Source organism: Cottoperca gobio, chromosome 23, assembly GCF_900634415.1.
Source record: "Cottoperca gobio chromosome 23, fCotGob3.1, whole genome shotgun sequence".
NCBI classification, from domain to species: domain Eukaryota; kingdom Metazoa; phylum Chordata; class Actinopteri; order Perciformes; family Bovichtidae; genus Cottoperca; species Cottoperca gobio.
In genome coordinates, this window is record NC_041377.1 from 4063564 (window position 1) to 4086500 (window position 22937).

The 22937-nt window shown below is 43.8% G+C and overlaps 1 protein-coding gene across 1 annotated transcript in view; it reads right to left on the reverse strand.

Moving 5' to 3' along the window:
- The window catches only part of snd1 (staphylococcal nuclease and tudor domain containing 1), a 165684-nt gene that overhangs the window by 38974 nt on the left and 103773 nt on the right, over positions 1-22937 (reverse strand). The window contains 1 exon segment of the mRNA XM_029462488.1: positions 443-584. Within this exon segment, the coding sequence (XP_029318348.1) occupies positions 443-584 (142 nt within the window).

Below are 22937 nucleotides of genomic sequence, written 5' to 3' on the forward strand. Positions count from 1 at the left end.
GGGAGTACAAGGGATTGTTAGTTTTCCCATCTCCAAACTTTTCTCTCCTTTCTCCCCCCCCCCTGTCATGACAAGAGGGGCTGGTGTGATTTATTCCCGTCATTCAGTAGTAATAACTAGTAGGACGTCCTTTGATGCCTCTCCGCTGGTGGGAGGCATGCTGCACCCAGGGATGAGGTGAATGTCAGAGTGGTAGAGATAATTGTCATTCGTAAAGTCAGTGTGGTGTTAAAAGGGAATCAAAAGTGGGAGAGCCCTTGTTCGCGCCTCTGTGTGGAGACGTGTTGATGAGGGGTGTCTTGTGCAGGATTGCATAGGACGATGTAATGCAACATGTTTACACAGCAAATGTCTGACTGATTCCCGTTTCTCCTTGTACCCTGTGTCCATCTGACGTACGGAATTCTTGCACGCAACACAAAGAATGATCTTAAAAACGTACCTGTCTCTACGTCCTGGGTGTAGAAGTGCAGGGTGTCGCAGATTTCGGTGACGTATACCGCTTTGTAGTTGGCCACTCGTTCTTTTTCTTCCGTTACATAAACAACCTCCTCTACTGGTTTCTCCTCGTAATTGGCCCAGACCTACAAAAACACACACGGAGGGGACACAGACAGGTCAGTGACTGCAACGCGTGCCAGAGCCCTGCAATACAAGTACGTCAGATTATTCTTTGCACAATTTGAGAAACATAAGCATGTAAATAAGGACAATAGATTGTGTGTCACAGAACATGACTTCCTTTATATGTCCGGTCACTAAATGTTTTTGGAATATGTCTACAGATTAGGGTACAATGTATGAGAACAATCACGAGTTGCCGCCCTAAATAAACAGGTTTTTGTTCTTCTTCTAAAAATATAAAAAACACAAGAATGCATCCAACATGCCCCTAACTCATCCCAATGATTCCCAATAACATAAGATGTGTTTCTCTGCTTAGCTTGGATGAATGTGACTTCACTCTGGATACTGTGGTCAAGTCCGGCCATCACTTCTACCTTCATGTGTGTGTTCCTGTACTTCCAGCTACTCTTAAGAACCGATTTGAGGTATAGACCTTTAGAGTGAAGAACGCTTTGGCTCGGGTTAAGGGTTAGAAAGGGGTTAAGATTAGGGTTGAGGTTAGCCGTGTAGTGTTGGTGACAACATCACAGGTTTGGGAAATAATGTAGTCAATAAGGTTTCTCACAAGCTTAGCAATTTGTGTGTAAGTGTGTGTTTGTGTGTAAGCAGGCTGCATCCTTTCTATGCTGCATCAAGGTTATTTCTCTTTCAGCTCCCCAGGAGAAACAGAGGGCAGGAGGCTCATTAGGGAGAAGTGCTTTGCCTTGGACCACATATCAAACTGCATTGATGTCAGAGTGTGTGTGTGTGTGTGTGTGCGTGTTTACAGAGAGAAAAGGATGCGGCAGGAAGAGTAGGTGGTTGTCAAGACCGAATACACGGTGTTTGCATACAGCTTCATGTACAGTAAATGTATTAAGCACGTGCACCAACACAGGATGGCCAGGATGAAAGCGATGTAATCAGCTCCCTGCACATGAAACGCTGGAGAAGGAGGTGTACAGGAGGAGACGGGGAGTGAAGAGGGGCGGGGGAACTCAAAAGTCAAAAAGTGCAACCGAGCTTCAGTGCTGCAACTTCTTGTGCGCAGCGGCAGCGGCAGCAGCGGCAGCGGCAGCAGAGCAGCAGCGGCAGCAGCAGCGGCAGCAGCGGCAGCGGCAGCAGCAGCAGCAGCGGCACAGCTTGTTACTTCTTGTAATTTCTGCAGGCTATTTGGGAAGTGTTTACTTGTAAAGGTTACAGAAAGAGAGGGAAAAGAGGCAGACAGATTTTTTTTTTTTTTAAAACAGCACAGTGATATTAGGCAATTAGGTTCTGGCTAATTATTTAACTGCACGGTATCATCGAGCTAATTAGATTAGCTAGTTTTAATGTTGTCCTTTTTTCACTCTGCCTTGGCTCATGTGCAGAACTACGCTAGTTAAGGCTTAGTTAATCATACCCGAGGCTTTCTTTTTTTAAATGTATTTTATATATGCTGGCTCTTCAGCATGCTGAGATTATCCCTTTACCTCATTGATGTGGTGATGTGCAGCGGCAATAATCTTACAAGAGAGAACTGTGTGTGTCTCTGTGTGTAAGCCACAGAGAAATTGGTGAATGAGAATGGGAGGGGGGGGGGGGGGGGGGAGAGAGAAACAGCAACAGTCATAATCATGGAAGAAATGCTTGCAACTGTTACCCATGAAACAAGTGACAGAAGTGCGGCTGCCCTGCCTTACCCCCAACAAAAGACAGGGTCACGCTACCTAATTACATTCAATTATTCATCCCACAAACGCTGCAAAAAAAAGAAAGAAAGAAAAGAGCTGGAGAAGAAAAGGGAGGGAAGGAAAGGAGGGGGGGAAAACACCAGGTAGAAATTCGGGGGATTGAGGGCAAGCAAGGTTAATGAAGACCGAAAACGCAGCCACGCTTCGTAAACCCCGAGATCAACCAGGAGTTTATTTTTTTTGTAAGGCATTAGACCTTCATGTGCATTATTAGCACCATTATATACATCTATATGCACAGTCACAAATGCTGGAATATAACATGCTTCCCAGATTGCAATTGAGCTGACATGTCTTGGCTTTTAATCAAACCTGCAGCGCTAATAAGGGAAGACAAAGATTAGAGTGTTACCTTTTATTAGACTGGCGGCCATCACTGCGGCACCTTGAGGGTGGTAGCAAGTGGGTGGGCTTATGGTGTGTGTGTGTGTGTGTGAGCAAGCAATAAAGAAATTGGTGAGTGAGGGTCAACAGCACAGGAACAAGGTGCTGAAGACACCAGACTGCTCTTTGTAGCTGGACGCTTTGTCTGCACAGGAGGTGTAGCGTGCATGATTAACACATCTCCTGAACAGGCCCCGCCATAGGAGGCACAAATAAAGCATCATTAGTGTAAACCTGAGCTGAAAACAGAAAACAAGCTGTGGTTACCCCGAGTCTCATGAGTCCAGTTCCAAAAGAAAGCCTGGTGAAAAAACGTCTAAACTACTTTAACTTCTGTTAAATATTTTCAATAGTATAAGCTATCGCTCACACAAACGGCATGTTGGCACAGTGAACATCGACATAGTCGATCATCTATTGGCTATTTGTTTTGCACTGTCTTGCATCAAAAACACTGTAGAGCTTCATCTCTTTTTAAAGCACAAAGAATGCACTGATACACGCGCACACACTCAAGCACACACACAAACACACGCTGTGCCCAGGGCTGATGACCTTCCGTGAGCAGCCAACCATCCTGTTTGTTCCACTTGAATGCAGGTATGTGACTGCTGCCGCTCTGCAACTGCAGCCAGACGCTAGAGCCACCAAGCTGCCAGAGAGAGAGAGAGAGAGAGAGAGAGAGAGAGAGAGAGAGAGAGAGAGAGAGAGAGAGAGAGAGAGAGAGAGAGAGAGAGAGAGAGCGAGCAAGCAAGAGAGAGAGAGAGAGAGAGAGAGAGAGCGAGCGCAAGAGAGAGCAAGAGAGAGCAAGAGAGAGAGAGAGAGCAAGAGAGCGAGAGAGAGCAAGAGAGAGAGAGAGAGAGAGAGAGAGAGCAAGAGAGAGCAAGAGAGAGAGAGCAAGAGAGAGAGCAAGAGAGCGAGAGAGACAAAGAGAGAGCGAGAGCGAGAGCGAGAGCAAGAGCAAGAGCGAGAGCGAGAGAGAGAGAGAGAGAGAGCAATAGAAAGACGGGAAAAGGAAAAAAGCGGCAGGCCATTAAGCTCGCGCTGAAAGGACAACAAGTCCTAATAATGGAGACCAAGCTGAGAGAGATGGCAGGTTAGGATGACCTTCACAACTGCTGAATGACAAAACACACTAACACCCAAGTGAGTCCAGTGGGGTAATGTGATGTGATGATGGGCAGCGTTGCTCTATTGCCACACATGGTGACTATGAGAAGCACATGAAAGAAGTGTTCAAGCATGCGTGGTGAGGATTAGACTGGTTCCTATTTCCTTCTTACAAATCGGTTTTCTTCTCCTCTACCGTTCATTCTCTTACTCTTCTATTTCCCTGCTTCCTTAGTCTTGCTATCCTTCCATAATCCGATTCTTCTTTTTTCAACGGCACTACAGTTTAAAAAAAAAACGATCAGTTCACAACTCAAAATTGTTTTTTTTTCCATTTCTAGAAATGATGACTTTCAAAGACACCAGCCACTGCACTTTTTTTAACAGCCAATTGGTCTCCTACACAAGTGCAACCTGGACTCAAAATGCCTAGCGCCCTGAAGAAGAAATACCCGTTTAAAAAGGCAAATCGCTACAGCAAATTCACTGGTGGCGAGTCTTAATTTCCCAGCAACTCTTTGACAAGTGCAGCTCTGCTTTGGAGAGTTCAATGGGCTGCTGATCAGCATAGTGCTGATTTGTCTGAATATTTTTTTCTAATTTGATGAAGAGCGCGGCAGCCTAGAAAGACTAAGCAAGTGTGCTATATTCATACAGTAGATTCACACATACAAGCACAGGTGGGTGAATACACAGACAGATGGATGACTGAACACACACGTAGTGCCAGAACAAGGGGGTGAGGGCTGGTTTGAACACTGAGTAAAGGTGGCAGCGTGTCAGTTCTTGCCGTGCGTGCATGCTCCGTTGATAGAAAAATCGCCACTGCTCCCTAAAGTACACACTATGCACTTTGTTAGCAGGCCTATATTTATGTATTAAAAAGACAGAAGGTTTGGTTTTAACCTCTTACTGTTAAGAGAAGCATGTGTACAATACAGACTAATATGTCCAATACTTTAATTTGCTTTACAACTTGTTTTTGGAGTGAATTTGAGAAAGTCCTACTCGCTTACGTTACCACCCCTTTTCTCTTCACAACTCCTCATTCACCCCGTCTTCACTTCATTAACGCACTCTATAGGAAGCTCTCGACAGCTGCAGGATGCACATGTCGCTGCCCACTGATTCAAACACACCTCAGTGGACAGGATAGCTCAGCACGTGACAACCTCGTGTAGCTCAGAACAATGCAGCTGTCACAAACCAGACGAAGTGTGTAGTAATGTGAGCACGATAATATAGAGTGGACTCTTCGTCTCGCATAGTTCCATTGTTCATTTATTACCGAATCAAACTTGGGAGAACAATTGAAATCAATAGGAGCAATGTTAGTCATAAGAGCGCACTTTGTAAATCAATTTAGCCCCCATTATATCCCTGATGAATCCCCTTTAGAGAGAATGGTTAATTAATTCAATCGAAGGCACGTTTTTCTCTCTTGGTCCCTCAGTGTACACTTGTAGCCTTTTTAAGAAGCTCACTTCAAAAAGGCTTAAGAGCTAGACACAAGAATAGAAAGGGACCACAGTTGCTTATGATTACTTTTATCTTATTTAGATGTGAGCTGGGTGAACTTCACTCAAACAACAATGGACGGTATCAAAAGGGGAAGTGTTGGGAAGTGAGTCGAGGCTGCATATTCAAATGAAAAGTTAAACACTGTCTGACCTATTTCTGCTGTAAATCCAATCCCTCCGCTACTCACTGTAGTAAAACTATCACTCTCAGTGCTTAAATATACCCGAAAAGTACAGCTTTATTACTTTTGTTTATGTTCTATTGTAGTATTCAGGGTATTCCCCGCGTAACATTTATTACAAACGTTATCCTTGTAAATTACAGCGATCTCAAGAAGAGAAATTGATTGACGTACAAAGTGAGAGAGCGCATCAGAAATCTGCATTGGAGTCACGTTCATGGTGTGAAAGGAAAGGTGGACGACCCTGGATTTCCTGTTGCTCGATGATGTTGTCTGTATTGACAAAGCCATTAGAGGCCGAGAATGATCAACAAGACGGACAATTGCTTCGATGGAGCGGCAATCTGCCATATCACAGCTGCCATCGCCACGCTGCCTCCTCTGAAAGTCATAGGAACTTTATTTTAAAAAAATCAATCAATTGTCAAGTGTGTATACAGCATAGGCGTACACGTTATGTACTTTTCAACATATGACGTTTGGAATTCTATCTAACTAACAATATTTACGATGCATGGGTGGCATAGAGCAGCTTGCTTTTTGGCATCATCAATGATTAATATTTACAGGCTGCCCTTGATAAACTGGTGGAAGGTTAATGTCTGATGAATAGCTGTATTTATCACTACAGGTAGTGGCGTTATTGTTAACTTAATGTAGTATTATGGGGGGGGGGGGATCGTTGAGAAAATCATCCTTTGCAAATAAAAAAAAGCATGAGAATATTCTCCATGTGGCCATTTCAATGAAAATATACAGAAAAATAGTGGAAAATAACCTTTTTATTTCCTCTTTGCTGATAAGTGCAAACTATTCAAATATGACTCACCGCCAACAACTGACGTGATGAGCGGTTGGTGCCAGGTAAATCCTCGGAGCAAATAAAGGTAGCACACAGCTCGACTGACTGACAGGCGGGTTCCCAGGGTCCCCCACTTTGATTTATCGACAGTTTTACAGTTCATTTAAGGTGCAGTGATCACAATGGATCTGACACAACAGACCTGTTGTCTATATTGATCTTAATTGGACAGTGAGTTGAGTGACAGGTGTGTCAGGGCGGCCCAATTGCTCCTGTACAGTAAAGAGAAAAGACATTAACCCAATCCACTGGCCTGGCCCTAAAAGGCCCGTCTCCAAGGTTAAATGGGGTGTTGGTACATTTACCCTGATGGTTAACCTTGTCATGGTGGGATAAGTAAGAGGGGTGGCCGTGGTAAAGGGGGAATAAGTGATTTATAGGAGCGAGGACTATGCTTGCATGCAAGCTTCTTTGTCATTCCTTCCCTGCCGTCCCCGTATTCAGACATAAAGCATGGCAGCCTTGCATCATAAAACATATAGACATGGTCTAAGAACACACAAACACATGTACGTGCACAGAGGCACTGTCGTGGCCTTGGGAAGAATTGGTCCAGGTTGAGCTACGATGTAGTAGCAACATCGTTTCTGCCACAGTGGGATAATACAGTACGACTGCTTAAGGGCCCTCAAGGCCACACGTGTCCACGGTAGGTTAAAGTGTCAGCTGCACACAGGCCTATTTGACAAGCTGTAAAAACTGAAATCCCACAACACCAGTATATCATGTTTGGGGAGGCAATTGGTTGAACACAGGAAGATTTTCTTCTTTTTTATCCGTATAAACATGCTAGTATTTGAATAGCACTTTATGAAGCAGCAAGAACAAAACTTCAGCACAGGCAGAAGTGCTATGTCTGAGGATTTGGGATTCAACAGCTATTAATAAATCAATGTGACTGCTTGCCAATGGAGAAGTCAAAAATATGGCTTCTATGGTTTCTCAGTTTGCTGCCAGTTAAGATTCACCAGTCATTCTGAAAAATCCGTAGAGATGAAACTGATGTACTAAGAGAATTTTAGAAGTATTCTGTAATGTTTAAAAACTAAAAAAATACATTGATGGGTTTTCAACTTTTATGTCGTCATTGCAGGAGACGTTTCTGTTAACAGTGACTTCAGACAAAAAGGAGTGTATTTGAGCCAGGTGCTTGATATGTAAAAGCACTGAACACTCCGCAAAGAGAAGCAGTGTTAAGATCTAGGTTCAGGCTGAGACTACACTGACTGTGGATTCAAACTCTTGGATTCACTGCCCACCACTGGAACCCAATCAATCCTAATCTGTTTAAATAAGAATATTAGAAAATAGGTGTCCATTTTCACATCCCAAGCCAAACACTGAGGGGAGAGAGTGAAAGCAGGAGAGGGACGGAGGGATGAGTCTCTCGGATGTGGTTACTTAGCAGATAAATTATGCATTAAAACTGCACAGGTGGCACGGGACAGGGTTTTTAGGTGAAGGGAGGGAGCCGAGCAGCTGGGGAATTCATAAGAGAAATGGGAGAGCAAGCGAAAGAGAGGGAGAAGGAGAGAGAAAATGATAGTCCCTAGCTTCATATCACAGCCAACAGATGTTCTCACATCACAGAGGCGGCAGGCAGGCGGCGGGGCTACTCAACCCCGGCTTACACGGCTAATATGACCCCCCTTATGCTGCCACACATACACGGACACACACACACACGAGACAGTCGAGGGCTTGGAAACGACCCGAGGCTATCGTAGTGGTAACTTGTTACACTTTTTAAATTGGCGCAAATTGATCCACTTAGACATGCGCGTGTTGAGTTGCGGGCTGGGAACAGGTCTGTCGGACCGCAGACAAAGTGCTATTAGCAAGTAGCACGTTTATTTACATTTAAAGAGCAGACGTCACAAAGTCCTTCACAATAAAAAGACAAGGAAGCAAATAAAAGACGAAGCGACGCAAAATGCAGACGTAAAGAAACATGCTAAAGACTTTGAATTAAATAAGTACTAACTTGCACCCGACAGAGATTGGAGATGTGCGGGTGAACTGAATGGGGGTGTGGTGTTACCATGGAAACAGGACATATTTAAATCGGGGAAATACGCGCACACAAACCTACACCTGTGCTAACGTACTGATGCGCGGCACACTACTTAGCTGGTATGGAAAACCAGACGACCGTGAGGATGAACCAGGCGTTGCTCACTCTCACACACACACACACACACACACACACACACACACACACTACAACATACATCGCCTCTGAAGGCAGTCACTCCAGCATATGGAGCCGTATGTCAAGTGGGACGGCTTTTTCTTCCGTCTTTTGTTTTTTCTACCGGAGCGTTGACTGTCTATCCGTGGTCATTAAAAGTTAATCAAGCCACGCAAGATGTCGTCAGAGCAAAACAAAAGCAGCGCTGGGGAATAAGCGCGCAATTAAAGCCGGCCAGCTGCAAGTGCGAGGGCACATGATACAGACACTCAATCTTCAAATGGCGTCGACAGAGAGGCGTACAAAAAGAGACAGAAAAGAAGTTGGGCAAAAATAATTAAGCTGTAGCCAAGACAAACACTTTGTCTGATTGTGTATCATGATACAAAAAATGAGCTGCTGCTAGAAGGAGGGATGGAGGTTTGTACAGAAGGACACGAGTACTTAAGAGCTTTTCTTGATTTGTGTTTGATTATAATGTTTACTTGTTCGGCACTGATTTTGCATTTGTATGTTTGACGCGCTGGAATACTTCCCCAGCGTCTCTGCCCTTGTCCTTCACAATTACTCAGTGTTGATTCTACCCCACAACAGCTATCCTTTGTGACCTTGACGCCAAATGGGTGAAGTTCCATCTCTGTCTACAAGCACGCACCTCGCTAAACAGCATGCGGGATGTGGGCTGAAATTAACAATGAACGCAGCATTTTAGCCAACCCCCGAGTCCCTTCCGCTCGCAGTTGTTCCGTTCATCTTTCCTCTGTAAATTATGTTTATCAACTCAAGCAGATTATTATTGTATCGATCCCTGGAAATTATAGAAGTGCTAAGTGTAAGGGGAAGGAAAAGAGGACCAAAAAGAGCGGGTATAAAGTACAGTGATTAAGAAATAGGACTACCTTAATGTTACAATGTATAAGTATACAATTAAAAGGCAATTAATCAACTTTTTAATTAACAAGCCAGTCTGTCCTGCGTTGCCACAGTGTTGCCATGACGACTGCTTTTTCCAGGATGGTGTTATCTCTTCTCTTTCTCCCCCTTTCTCTGTGGAGGACCCCTGATCATTTCTCTCTCTGATCACACCTTCCACTTGATTGTTCTTTCACTCCCTGCGCGCTCTTCATTTAAGAAGAAGCCAAAAATAATAGAGGTATGAAAAAGGAGGGAGCCACGGAGGGAGGGAAGCAGAGCCGGTGGGGATTAAGGGAATGGGAAGAGATGCAGGATAGCAGAGAGTGACAGAGAGGTTAATATGGATCTGGCAATGGCGAGGAGCAGCGATGGAAAGCAAAAGCAGGACGGAAGAGAGGGAAATAGAAAGGGGGGAGGGAAAAAAGATGGTAATATTATCACATCAGAGGTGAAGCTCCTTGAAGTCTCTGAAATCGCTTCGCACATGTCGACATTTGTCGAGCGATTCAAAGGCCTGGTATTCTCGTTAATAGCTGCTCTCCCAGTTACTACTGAGCTAATCAGCATCCCTGTAGGTGGGACTGAGGTTGGCACTGTTGTCGGGGAAAAATTGAAGATAATATGGTGACAAAGGCACGTGAACGTGTTAATTTCGTTAAGAAAACTATTACAACATTTCCCCCCCGCCCCCCATGGCTAAGACGAGACGATGATGAGACGGCACTGACGATATCCACATGGCTAGACTAGACTGTCTGAAATGTTCAATATAATCTGATGATTTAAAAAGGAAATATTAAGTACTAAAACTGGACTAAAACAATTAGTGTTGTCGGCCAACACTTGACTAGGCTGCCAAATTAACACTGCAGTAGTATAATAGTAAATGGATACAAAGGCGTTGCACAAAGGCACGTTCCACATCTATTCATTTAAACTCATTTGCCAATGATTTGATTCTTATTTGAAAAGTAAAAGTATTTCCCATTAGCTGCTGGGATTGATGCCTGAGTCTGAAGTGATAGGACATTGCCTCAACCATTGTACAGCCAAATGCTGCGCCCCGAGTAACATATTGGAACCATGCAAAATGCTTCGGCGGGACCCACACTGACACATAGAGGAAGTAGCAGAAATAAGCAGGGAGGGTAAGTAATGTGGGGGGGGGGGGGGGGGGAAAGAAACAAACAGAGGAAAAAAAGAGAAGGAGGCTGAGAGAGACTGGTACAACAGGGGGAATCGGAAGTGCAGTGATGACGAGAGCCTGTTTATGTAACTGTCTCTCCCTAAGGCATGAGAGAGAGATGAAGAGAGCAACTCTGGAAAATGCACAAAAACACACTCGCAAAACTAGCAAGAGTGGTCCCATTCTCTAGATTTAGAGTGTTTTCTGCAGGCTAGCCAACCAGGAGACTGAACGCATTTAAAGTGGACTGACCTAAATTACTAGAGGAACGCTTAAGAATTCATCAAAAATTATCTCAAACCTGGATCTTTAAGGGGGGGGGGGGGGGGGGGAAGGGTAATGTTGGTGACAAAGGACAGCAACAGAGGAGGACAGGCACAGAGTTATTTGAGGTACCTTGTCCGCCCTGTTAATAAACCCTTCCACCCAATTACTTTGACTGATGAGATGGATTAGGCCAGCCACACCTCTAATGGTCAGTCAGAGACAAACGCACAACGTGGAGAAAACAGAAGTGAACACGAAAACAGCAAAATGCAAGCTCTCATCAACTACGTTTGAACATTTAGCGGTAAATGACATGTGACACAATATAAAACGTATTAAAAACAATCACAATCAACAACGATTTTATTATTTCAAGCTAACCGTCCATCTGATTACAAAGATCTTAAAACCATGAGAGCATAACTCCCAAACAATCCAGTCCGTTAATCCTCAATAGCAATCCTTTCAATCCATCCGTGCTTCCTTTTATTCATCCATCTACTCCTCTGTACGCACGTCACCGTGCCATCTATTTTCTATTAAGGGCTAGCAGTGTTTTAAGGTTTAACAAACATGTTGAACGCCTTTTCCCACAAACACAGAGATGGCAATCTGCACTGCACTGGCATTTTATGACTTAACTAGGGTCACAATAACATATTTTATTTTGTTGGAAAGTGTGACGACCCCTGAGAGGCCACTAAACACACTAAAATATCAGTCTCACGGATAAAAGGTATGACCCTCTGCAGTTGTGGCTCATATCATCCCTGTGCTGGTGGAGCGTGACACACAAGGAAAACAGGAAACGGCAAACACAAGAAGGCAGGGGAACATACAGGAGCTAGCCGTTGTTACCCAGTGAGTCTAACAAATATCCACTATAAGACAAATTAGCGAGAGAACGCGTTTGGGTGCACTTGTTGGAAATCGAATTTCCAAGAAGTGCCTTTAGAAAGACCAGAGGACAATTCGGAGAAAAAAAAGAAATAGCATCAATGAATCAATGCACTTAGAATTCTCCTTACATAGAGAAAGCATTAGAGAGCATGTGAGGTAAGGGGAGAATAATAAAGAGGAGGCCTAATTCAGGGCTTAGATTGGGGAAAGTGGCAAAAAGAGGAAGGGAATAAGGGAGCCAGAAAGAGGTTGAATTAAAGACGAGATAATGGGAAAAGAGAAAGATGGGGATGATAGTGTGGGGGTTTCTGAGGCCAGAGCAAATGAATGAGAGGAAGAAACAGCAGATGAGTTGAAGGGGGAGAAAAAGTGAGAGGAAATCGGAAGAATGAGAGGCAGTGAAGAAGCCGTCATGAGGCAAACAGTGAAAAATATAAGCAAATTCATTTAGGATTGGAATTGGCTGCTCAACCAAGCCTGGTCTGCCAATGTGTGGCGGACTCAGTGTCTGTGAGCAGGTAATAAAGAGAACTGATGAGGCGTTAGCATCCACACTGGCTATCAGCTTATTCTCCTCAATCTGGCTAAGAGTAAAAATGGCCTGATCTGCTTAAACCAAGATGAGCCGGAGTGTTTGATGGAGTAACAGCAACGTAAAGAATAAGGCATATTTAGCAAGGTCACAGGTGTCAGAGGCAACTAGAACATGTCGCAGCCCTTTTAGGTGACAGCAGGCCGATAGGGCAATGTCAACCAGGTCTGATTTTATTGCCTTGGTACTAATAAAAACCAAACTCGTTAAACGGAGCAAGGTTTGAAGATTCCAACTGGCAGAGAGCGCATTTAAATAGTGCCCTCAAGAAACAAATATTTAGCATTTCATTAGACAGCAGAGAAAAGCGAGGGAAAGCAGGGATGGGGAAAAAGCAAGGGAGGGGTATTTCACTGCCGACCCATATTAAATGGAGTTAAGTGTGGCTCGGAGCAGGGGCCCTAAAAAATGTCAAAGTGTGTGCAAATGACTACAACTTTGCGTGTGTCTTATTTTTAGTGCAAATGCGGAAAGACCACAGTTTTTTTCTTCCTCCCCCTGATTAAACAAGGACGATTAGAGAGGACACCTGGAGCAGGGTGAAAATGTGCGGACTTGATGTTTTCACAGCATCTGCCTGATGACTCCAAAAATAAATAAATGTCAGTTATCTGTGGGGGGAAATGTCTTCACGGCTTCCACCCGTAATGGATGTTCACATGAATGGCGTGGCCAACACATCACGACGGGGGTTGTCTGTACAACATGCTGTCGTCTAACTGAGCAAATCATTTGAAACTTTAAAACGTATTTAACTAAATGTATTTTCTTTTTTTTTAGAAAGGATGAAGCATAGTATTCTGTAGGGAATATATTAAAGGATAAGTAGGTTCAGATAAATATGTACAGCTTGAGTAAACACCCGTAATACTGAATCGATTAACGGCTGGTATCCGGAGTAATAACCTTTGCAGCGACAGACTAATCAAAGCGCTGCAGTCTGAGGTCAAATATGCTTGTGTTAAAAATTCAAGGCTCGCTGCCTGTATTCTATGCACTCATTCTAGTGGAGGTAGGATGCAGTCAGCCACAACCAGTCCTCAGCAAACCAAGTGGAAAAGTGTCTCCTTACAGTGTCCCAGGAGGGACAAACCAAAAAAAGGAGAAAGAATAATCCGTTAGCCCAACTCCAGTCAGTGCATGTCCTTCAGACTCACATTCATCAGCAGAGATGGGGGAGAAATTGAGGCAAGAGGAGAGAGGAGAAAAAAAGAGGAGGGAAACCCAAGATATAAAAAGGCAGGGGGGACGGAGAAAGGCAGGCGGGCAAACCTGGGGGTTTGTGTTTTCTATTGCGGGTGGCGGAGCTGAGCATGTGTTAATCAGCCATAATGCAACGCACTATGTCATATCACATTATGCTCTCTGACAGCGTTTCACCTCCTTTCACTCTTTTCAGCCCTCTCTCTCCTCCTGTGGCCTCAGCCCTTCATTCTGAGAGCAGAGTGAATGGGTGGGTGTGTGCAGTTGGGTGGGGGGGGTTAAGAGGGGGGGGGACTGACTGAGTTTTTCTGCACTGATGAACCAGGGGCAGCTGCAAACCTGCCCCTGAGGACCTCTGCTAAGAGCCCGCAAGAATCCTATGCATGACTGGAGAATGGGAAGCACAAGGCCAAGGACGTATAGACAAATGCATATAAATGCATGTGCAGGATCATATGCATAACAATGAACATGTACAGTAATGCAAGTTAAAAGGAGCAACACAAGCACAGCTATAAAAAAAGAAAACACGGACAGTAAGGACCATATGCACACGCTGCTGCAACGGCGAAGCAGCACAAGTGCACAACATAGACGACATGTTCCTGAACAAAAAGGCCTACTTCCTGTTTATATGCTTCATCAAGTAGAATATTTCATCGGAGAGTGTGTGTTCCTCAGGATTGTCCTGATGTCCTTGAGGCCGAATGCATTTTTCAGATGACATTTTCAGAGTCAGCGTGTAATCCTGCAAACTCATGTAAATGTATAATTTAGCACGGAGAAGGTGAGACGGCTGAGACGGACTCGCTTCATTGAGTGCGTGTCTGGCTCATCAGAGCGAGTTTGTATGCGTCAGTTTGCAGGTGACTTCCATGTGCACGAACGCACAGCCCGCGTGTCGGCTGGAGAACGAAGCGGATAAGGATGGAAAGAATGTTTGCATGTGTATTCACAAGACTGCGAGTGGAGCTGACAGACTGCTGAATCTGCAACTTGGAACTGGGGGGGAAAGAGGATGAAGACAGAAAGAGAGAGAAAGAGAGAGAGAGGACTGCGGGTCGGGGTGTAAATAACACACACATCACTGGATCCACTGATCTCTTTCTCGGTCTTTCCGTCTCTCTGCCTCAGGGCACTGAGGGTCCAGCTTGCCGTCTAAAGTGGGGGGGGGGGGGGGTGATCACCGGAGAGTGTGTTCGCCTGCGTCTGCACCGTCGGTCTGCACATGCTCAAAGTGTGTTTGAGTAAGCAGGAGAGAGACAGTAAGAGTATGGTGTGTTCACGTGTGCCGCCTCCCTCCATCTGCAACCAACTTGTGTGTGTTTGCGGATGTGTACACAGCGCACTGAGAATCATATTATGTAATCTTTTAGCCATATGAAAGAGTCTCAGTCAGCTCTTTGCTTTTGTGTGGTAGGTGGATCATTTTGTGCATGCAGTACTGAGAAGAAAGATGAAGGCAGGAGTAAACACACACACACACACACACACACGCCAACATTATGGCATAGTAAACAAACAGAAAGAAAATGGTATGCAGTCGCACAGAAATACACACAACTGCACACGTGAATGCGAAGACACAATGCACAGAAAGACTGAGACCTGGGAATGTGCGGTATAGTACAGTCCTCTCCATCTTTTTCCAGAGATGTGAGGTCTCACACGGGTCACCTCTCTCTTTGTGGCCACCCTGCAGGCAATGATGTCCCTCTTGCTGTGATCCCGCTGTCCTTTCACACTTTCGCCATCAAACCCTGCAACCTTCATCATGCTGGTGTATTGACGCACTGGCAACGGGGCCAAACGTTCTCTCACTGAATGTGTTGATGATTCCCACCATGGGACAGGGTCCCCTGAGCCCCTGATGGTTTAGTTCTGCTTTCCTCCTGTGCTCTGCTCAGTCAAGCGCGCTTTTTTATTTGATCTTTTAAAGTTACTGGATTGTGACTAAACTTTGATTTGTATATTGCCAATATTATTTTGCAAAGTAGCAGCAAATGATATGGCGCATATATAGATGAAAAAAAACTCATTTAGTTGTTACACTGTTCTTTACTAAACCAATGCAAAGATGCTGTGTATGCATGTTCAGTAGATTGCAACAGTCACTTCCTGACATGCTGTTAGTTAGCTTGTGCTGCAGAGGCATTGCACTGTATTGTGTTCTGGTTTCTAATGTTTCTGAGGATTAACATAATCATTACAATAACCCATGAGTAAGGGGTATCCATTTTTAATTAAGAGTAAAAATAAATAAATACACAGTCTGTGTATATAAATGTGTTTACCTCAAGAATCCTGCAAGCACTTTTACTCATGTTTTTTTAAGTTATATTTTTGGGCTTTTCATGCCTTTATGATAGAGAAGTGCAGATTGTGAAAGGGGGAGAGAGAGAGGGAACGACATACAGCAAACGCCACAGGTTGGACTCGAACCAGTGGCCGCTGTGGGCAAGGACTAAGCCTTTGTATATGGGACGCCTGTGCAATTCCGGTAGCTACCGGTTGAGCTACCGGGACAGCCCTTTACTCATGTTTTACTGATATATTCAAATGTTAATTCCTTTGCTCAGATTGCACACAAAGAAGAGTCGAAGCGCAATGTATCGAAATATAATGAATGGTAACCCCTGTATCATGATACGCATCGTATCACCAGATGCGTGCCAACACACCGTAGTAGTGGTAGTAGCAGTAGTAGCAGTATTGTGCTTAATGTCTAGAACGTCGTTTTGAAAAGAGCACAGCTGGTACAATGAATGATTTCACCACGGTAGACTGAGGTCTACTTGCACTAACCTGTTCGTTGCTACTTGAAGCTACAACACCGTGTTCCGGTGAGCCAAATAGATAATGTTGGTCCAAAGAGAAGCCAAGACCTTGGACTTATTTGACAAGAGATTGCTTTTGTGCTGCAGTATGTAATACTGTGGACGATATATAGGAAACACAAGCGAGACTAGCATAAATAGATTGCCCAAAGGTGAGATGATGTACTGTGACTTTTGGCACAGTTTTAGCCACTCATCTCCTAAAGGGCAGAAAAATGGAAATCATCGGTGACATAATGATTCTTATGGCCCTCCATCTTTGTGATGGCTGAGAAGAATACTACCACTGACACCATTTTATTCTACCATTTGTTTTCTGGTATTAGAAAGGACCTCTACACACAGCCGACTCTGTTATATATATAACCTCTTAAAACTATCAAGTAAAAACAACATGTCCCTAAAGAAACAATACTCATAGATGCAGAAATAGAAGTTATAAAAGGCGTAATTCTAATGTTTGATCTTCAGGCATTTTAATATGTATAACATGTTATATTCAGCACTGTCATTAATAGGTACATCACATGGGTGTTGTGACATTAGTACCCTTGAATCAGCAGTTTTAACTACAACACCTGCATTATGCATGGTCTGCAGGATGCACGCAATGTGTTTGCTAAAGCTCTTCAGCTGACATTTGAGGCCCCTTCACTGGAGGAAAAACATGGACAGACAAAGTTTCCCCCCCAGTTCACCCATTTAAAGCCTCACAACAAACTGTTCCGGAAACCGTTCCACAAAAGGAATTGCGGAAATGCAAACAAGCTGTGACCCTGACAATTTAACCAGAGCTGCAAAGACATATTACACTATATTAAGTTAAGTATTTACCATTATCCAATTCCAACCTACAGGGCAAAGTGTATAGCACACAAAGAAGCCAAGAGAAGCAAATACACATTTCAGTTTTTAAGTATTATGTGTTATCAAAGAAATCTCTCTGATGTTACCTTTTAAGAGGAAGTAGCTTCCATCTGCCTATAAGCCATATTATCTACATTTTCAAAAGTGACAAGGACATTTCTGTGATGACTGGAATTAGGGGAAAAAAGGGTGGGGGGTGGGCAATTGCACTTGCCAAGAAATCTCAAAAGTGGCAGGTACATCTTAAACCATCAGCACTTTCAATCCTTCCAAATGCAGCTGGGGCATTTTATTTTTATCCTGGCTGGAGAAGCAGTTTCCTCAGCCGTCATTCCTGCTTCCTATCAAATGGACCGGACAGGTATCTCGCCCGGTCATTAATTGAATATCACTTTCTGTGATTGGCAATGTCATGGACGTTGTTCCTGTCTCAACACCTTTCGGCCTTCATTTGTTAAGTCACAAGGCAACAATTATAGCATTAAGCAATAGAAGGGAGAGATAGAAGAGAGGTATGACTGGAATAGTAATACAGGTGCAATCATGCCGTTTGCCCCAGAATGCCATTAATGCCTAATGCAATTTATAAAGTAATAACAGTAATGATTTCATGTTTGGCAAAAATCTCTCTGAGGAGTGAGGACAGCCAGGGACTACCACCAAAATGGTTGAAGTTAAGAGAAGATAATTTGCAGGAGCAGCAATGGGATTTGGCTAAAATAGATCTAAATTGGAGAAGTGGGTAGAGTTAGGAACAGAGTCAAATTTACTTTGTTATTTCACTTGAAGCCTTCATAGATGAGCTACTTTAATAATAATCCCCAGCCATTTTCCATGATATTGCCTGGTGACTGCCACAGGTTATTTCACTTTGAGAGGCCAAGAAAAATGGAGGGGAAAAGAGAAAAAGATTGCAACCCTGAAAGCGTTTCAATAGCTCCGGGGCTTAGGAAAGCACTGAGCATGGTGTTAATAGAAAAGGGACCGTCATCCATGGAAACCAAACAAGGTTGCTTATATGTAGGCTAATTCTGCGTAGACTATTTACATAAGACAGAGAATCGGCATGCCACATCATCAACTGAGGGTTAACAAGGTCTATCTGACAAATTGGACAAATTTGAGGTCTATGTCTCAAACAGCTTTAAAGTTAACAGGGTCTATCTGCATCACTCATTTATGCAGATTTTGTATATATTTGCTGAGTCAGTGAGATCTACAAAGGTCTATCTCCACATGTTCAAGCATAATTTTAGTATCACAAAGGTCAATCTGCTGACAACCAATAGCATGGCGGGAAATGAATCACGTGATCATTTTAAGTACAGGAATAACTTATTCAAAACGTTTTGCTGCCAACTGTTTTATATGTAATCTAGTAGATAGTAGTTAAAGTTAAGATCATTAGTAGTTTAATTAATAAAAAGTCTTAAATTCAGATTTATTAGCAAATGTAATTTTCACTTTTAAGTTTCCTGCCACGTGGAACTTGTGTAAACATTTTTAGAGCTTAAAATGAAGCTAAGCTGCATAAAATACAGTTGAGGGTTACATTTTCAATTTTCGGGTGGGGAAATGTCAGATAGACCCTTGGGACTAACAATTTCGGAACCACAAAGGTCTATCTGCAAAATTAGTTTCGTTTCTACCCATAATACGCTGAATTGGCCCAAATAGTCTTAATGTCACTACCTAGTGTGTAGCATGTGATATGTCAACATTGGTTGGAATTGGTTTTATAGTGTCACATAGTTCATACAGTCATGAACTGTTGAATTTTCAAATGCGTTTCTCTCAAAATTCGTCAAAGTGCAGATAGACCTCAGTTGACGACATGCTTAAATGATCTTTCATTGTACAAATAATGTGTGTTCTTTAAATTTACAGAATGCAAAATTGCTCTCAGTAAAGTAGATTTTCATAGAAATGCTATAATTGGAAGAGGACAGAATGCCAACCATAGCTAATCCTTGAGAGCGAAAAAAGTCCACTAGAGTTAAACTTCCTCCTGCCTGAACTCAGAGTCTCAAGCCTATTAGCTTTACTAAAAGCCCAATTATCTTGATTCATCTACAGCGTGTTCTGTTTAGCCAGGTGTGTGATATGCTGACTGGTGAGAAGACACAGCTTAGATGGGAGGACAGGGAGACGTTGCTTTGTGCACACTCTTTGGAAACAGTAAGAAATCTTACATAAAAAGCGGGACGGTTAGGGATTTCTGGTTAGATGGCGAGATGTATGGCTTACGAGGCAAGCCGCTTGACCCTTGAGAGAGTGAGCCCGAGGCGATTGAAGTGAACTAAAAAGGGAGCCAAATTGCAGCATTCAGATATAAATCAGACTCGCTTACAATGTAAGTCAGCCAATCTCAGCCAATCACAGCAAATCCAAGTGCAGTGGTTTGCTTTGTCGTACAAAAATGGTTGGTCTGAGCAATGTGTTGATGTATACTTGTGAACAGGCCCTAGGGCGAAGTGACTGTCAAGTTGAACTTTGGATTCCACCCAAAAAAAACAGAGAAAGCTGAAACAAGATTATGTACTTCAATCAGGCTCCGCCAAGGACACGTCACCACGTACAATGTCAAAATGATGCTGCTTCGAGTGCTTTGACGAGTGTCGTTGATGGACGGGTGAAGTATAGGGAACGGCAGCATCGGGTCCTGGGTTCATGCTTCCGAGGGATTTTTTTTCCCTCTCAAAAAGGGTACAAGTGATGCAGCTGCTTGACTTACTCTGACCAGGCATGAAGGAACAATCCTCCATGGTGCAAAAAAAATAGTAACGCAGCTGAGGGGTACAAGGGCATGACACGGGGCATCTGAGAAGTCATTAATCCGGTTAATTAGAAGATTATTAATTGAAGGAGGAGAGAAACAAAAGAGATGGGGGGGGGGGGGGGACAAGTGAAGTGGGTGAGCATAAGAAAGTGAAACCACTGAAGAGGTTAAAAGGAAGACAGCGGTCTGTGAAGTGGGCTGAGCAGGACTGAAGGAAAGGGGCGCGCAGTGATAAAAGAAGGAGAGTCCTGTGACATGAAATATCTTTAACAGGGGTTGTCATATCCTCGTTCTTTCTCCATTCACTTTCTTTTCAGTCTTACTCTCTCCCACTCCGAGACCCATCGGAGTGTGTTAATCTCCTTCAAGGTTGGGTAATTACACCAAAAAAAAAAACCCCCCTGCTCAGCAGAAAGAGCACTCTGGTTATTATCGAGGGCTGATTGTTGATTCACCTCTTCATAATTGGGCCACTCCAATTACTAGCATGTTTCCTTCCGCTGCCTGTTTACAGCTATTAAGGTTGCTGTTCTTTCAAGAAGACATATGCTGGAAAATACACGTATGCATTCAACATTGGAGGATGATTAAAAGCTCTGACTTGCAGACAAGAACCAAGAGCTTCTGGGAGTGTACATGGATTCCACTATCATTACACCACCTCCTTATTCTGTTTTGTTGCAGAATTTTCAAAAAGTGAAGGGAAGAAAAGTCCCTTTGAGGCACAAGCAAATATTGACAAATCACACATGTTCAGTCTTAGGGGAACTTCAATGAAAGCTACAGCCAACGTCTCTGCAGTCGAAATCCCTGCTCCCAATCCACTTTGAGCCAAACTGCTGCTATCATGTCAAATTTATTTCACTCAGCTGCAGCATGGGAATACTGGAACATCATATGAATAGCTGCAATGAGCCGTCTCATATTACAAAGACAAAATGCACTGTTTTTGCAACAAGCCTTGTTTACAGAGATGCCTGGTAAGCAAGAATTTGTTTTTCTACCCCTCAGAGCATCTGTATATACACAAGAATGCTTTGCAAAACCAGGCAAGAGATTTAAGAAGAGGGCATGAGCATTGCTTGGCAACAACCGACTCATTGTTAAAACAACGTGAAATAAGTGAATAAAGTGTCCCGGGTCTGTCTTGTAGCTGAATCGTGTAAATGTTAGCGCTGAAAGCATGACAATAGGTTCTGACAGGGCGACACGCTTTAGAGAGACTTATGTAAACAATAGCGTAGCCATAAATACACAAAATGGGGAACGGAATTAGGAATGCGCCCGGGCCTACAACTTGAGCCTTCTGCAAGGGTTTGCTCTGAAGACTGTTACCAAATATTGTTCCAAGAGATGCTGATGTGCAAGATCAAAATCTGCTGAGCTCTAGAAAAAGGCTCTTCTTCAAACCCTTTGGAATGCTTCATTTAGAACACAATCACTTTGTCCCATTGGTCTCATTGTAGCAAAAACTCATACTCACTTAAGTCACTCGATCTAAGCAGTTTTGGTTCAGGATGCTACTGCAGAGAGCCTCAATCCCCCTTGTTGTCCTGGGTCCCTGCTGGACCACCAACGCAAAGTTTTCTTTAATGAGTGTGTGTGAGTGCGTACACACATCCTCCGAGTCAACTTCATTACGACAACCTTGTTTTCTTGCAGGGACGCCTGACGCAGCAGTACCACTGATGTCTTCCATATCCACAGCCGTAGGGCCAATAAAGAGAGGGCAAAGAGAAAAGAGGAAGAGGTGGGAGGAGAAGCAATCTGCCCTACCTAGCCTCAGCCTACGCACAGACAAAGACCAGCCACGACTTCAAAAGAGAAATACGGGGGGGAAATTGCCAGGCTCTCAGCTTTTTCGAGATGGTCTCTACGGGTTAATTAGAACATCAAGTCCCACCTCATCTGCCTTCAAGCTGCATACTATGCATTCACACATACATACAACCAGCTTCCCTGTGTTCCATTAACACAACACAGTGTCCTCTACACACGCAAACAAATCAGGCTGTCGTTGATCCGTGCACCGGTGGCAAACTAACATCAAACATAATCACTGTCTGTCTGGTCTACTCAGGCCCCATTCTGTCGTATTTCCTTGTCGGCCCTGTCCGCACTCAGGTTAGCCGAAGTCAAAACCTTGTGGTGAAAGTCAATCTGTCTCAACGCCGCAAATGGGGTTGGAAACGCTGTAGTGAAATTGTTATCAGAGGAGTCAGGAATGGGCTGTCTTGCTGCAGTTAGATTTAACATGACAGGGTCGGTGTGCTCACATTGATGGCCAGTTTTTCTTCTTTTCGTAAATCCAGACAAAATGTTCACCTGCGCACCACTCTCAAGATCTTTAGCTCTCACTTTCACCTTTTTGAGAAAAGGAAGACACTGAGTATTTGTGAGAAAAAGAGGGAGGCCAAGAGCAAGAAAGGCGAGTAGGAACACACTGACGATGAACATGATAGATTCAGTGAGTGGAAAAAGAACACAGGCCCTTCTTGGCTCCAGCAATACATCATGTTTATATGGGGAGAAGAGGCATTTGTATCTACTTAAGGACACAAATAGGTAGAAGTGAGTGGAAGAGAGAGAATGCCAGAGGGGGAGAGAGGGTAAAAGAAATACGTTACAGAGATAGAGAGGACAAGGATGACAGCTGGCCAGGCACTTCATGCATCTGGCAGGGGCGACTCGTGGAGCCATAATGAAAATGCAGGGCCAGATCAGGATCAGTGTGAGAGGCCTTCATCCATCAAAGGACTCCCATTGAGGAGAGAAAGCTCCAATGATAACGGGAAAATATGTG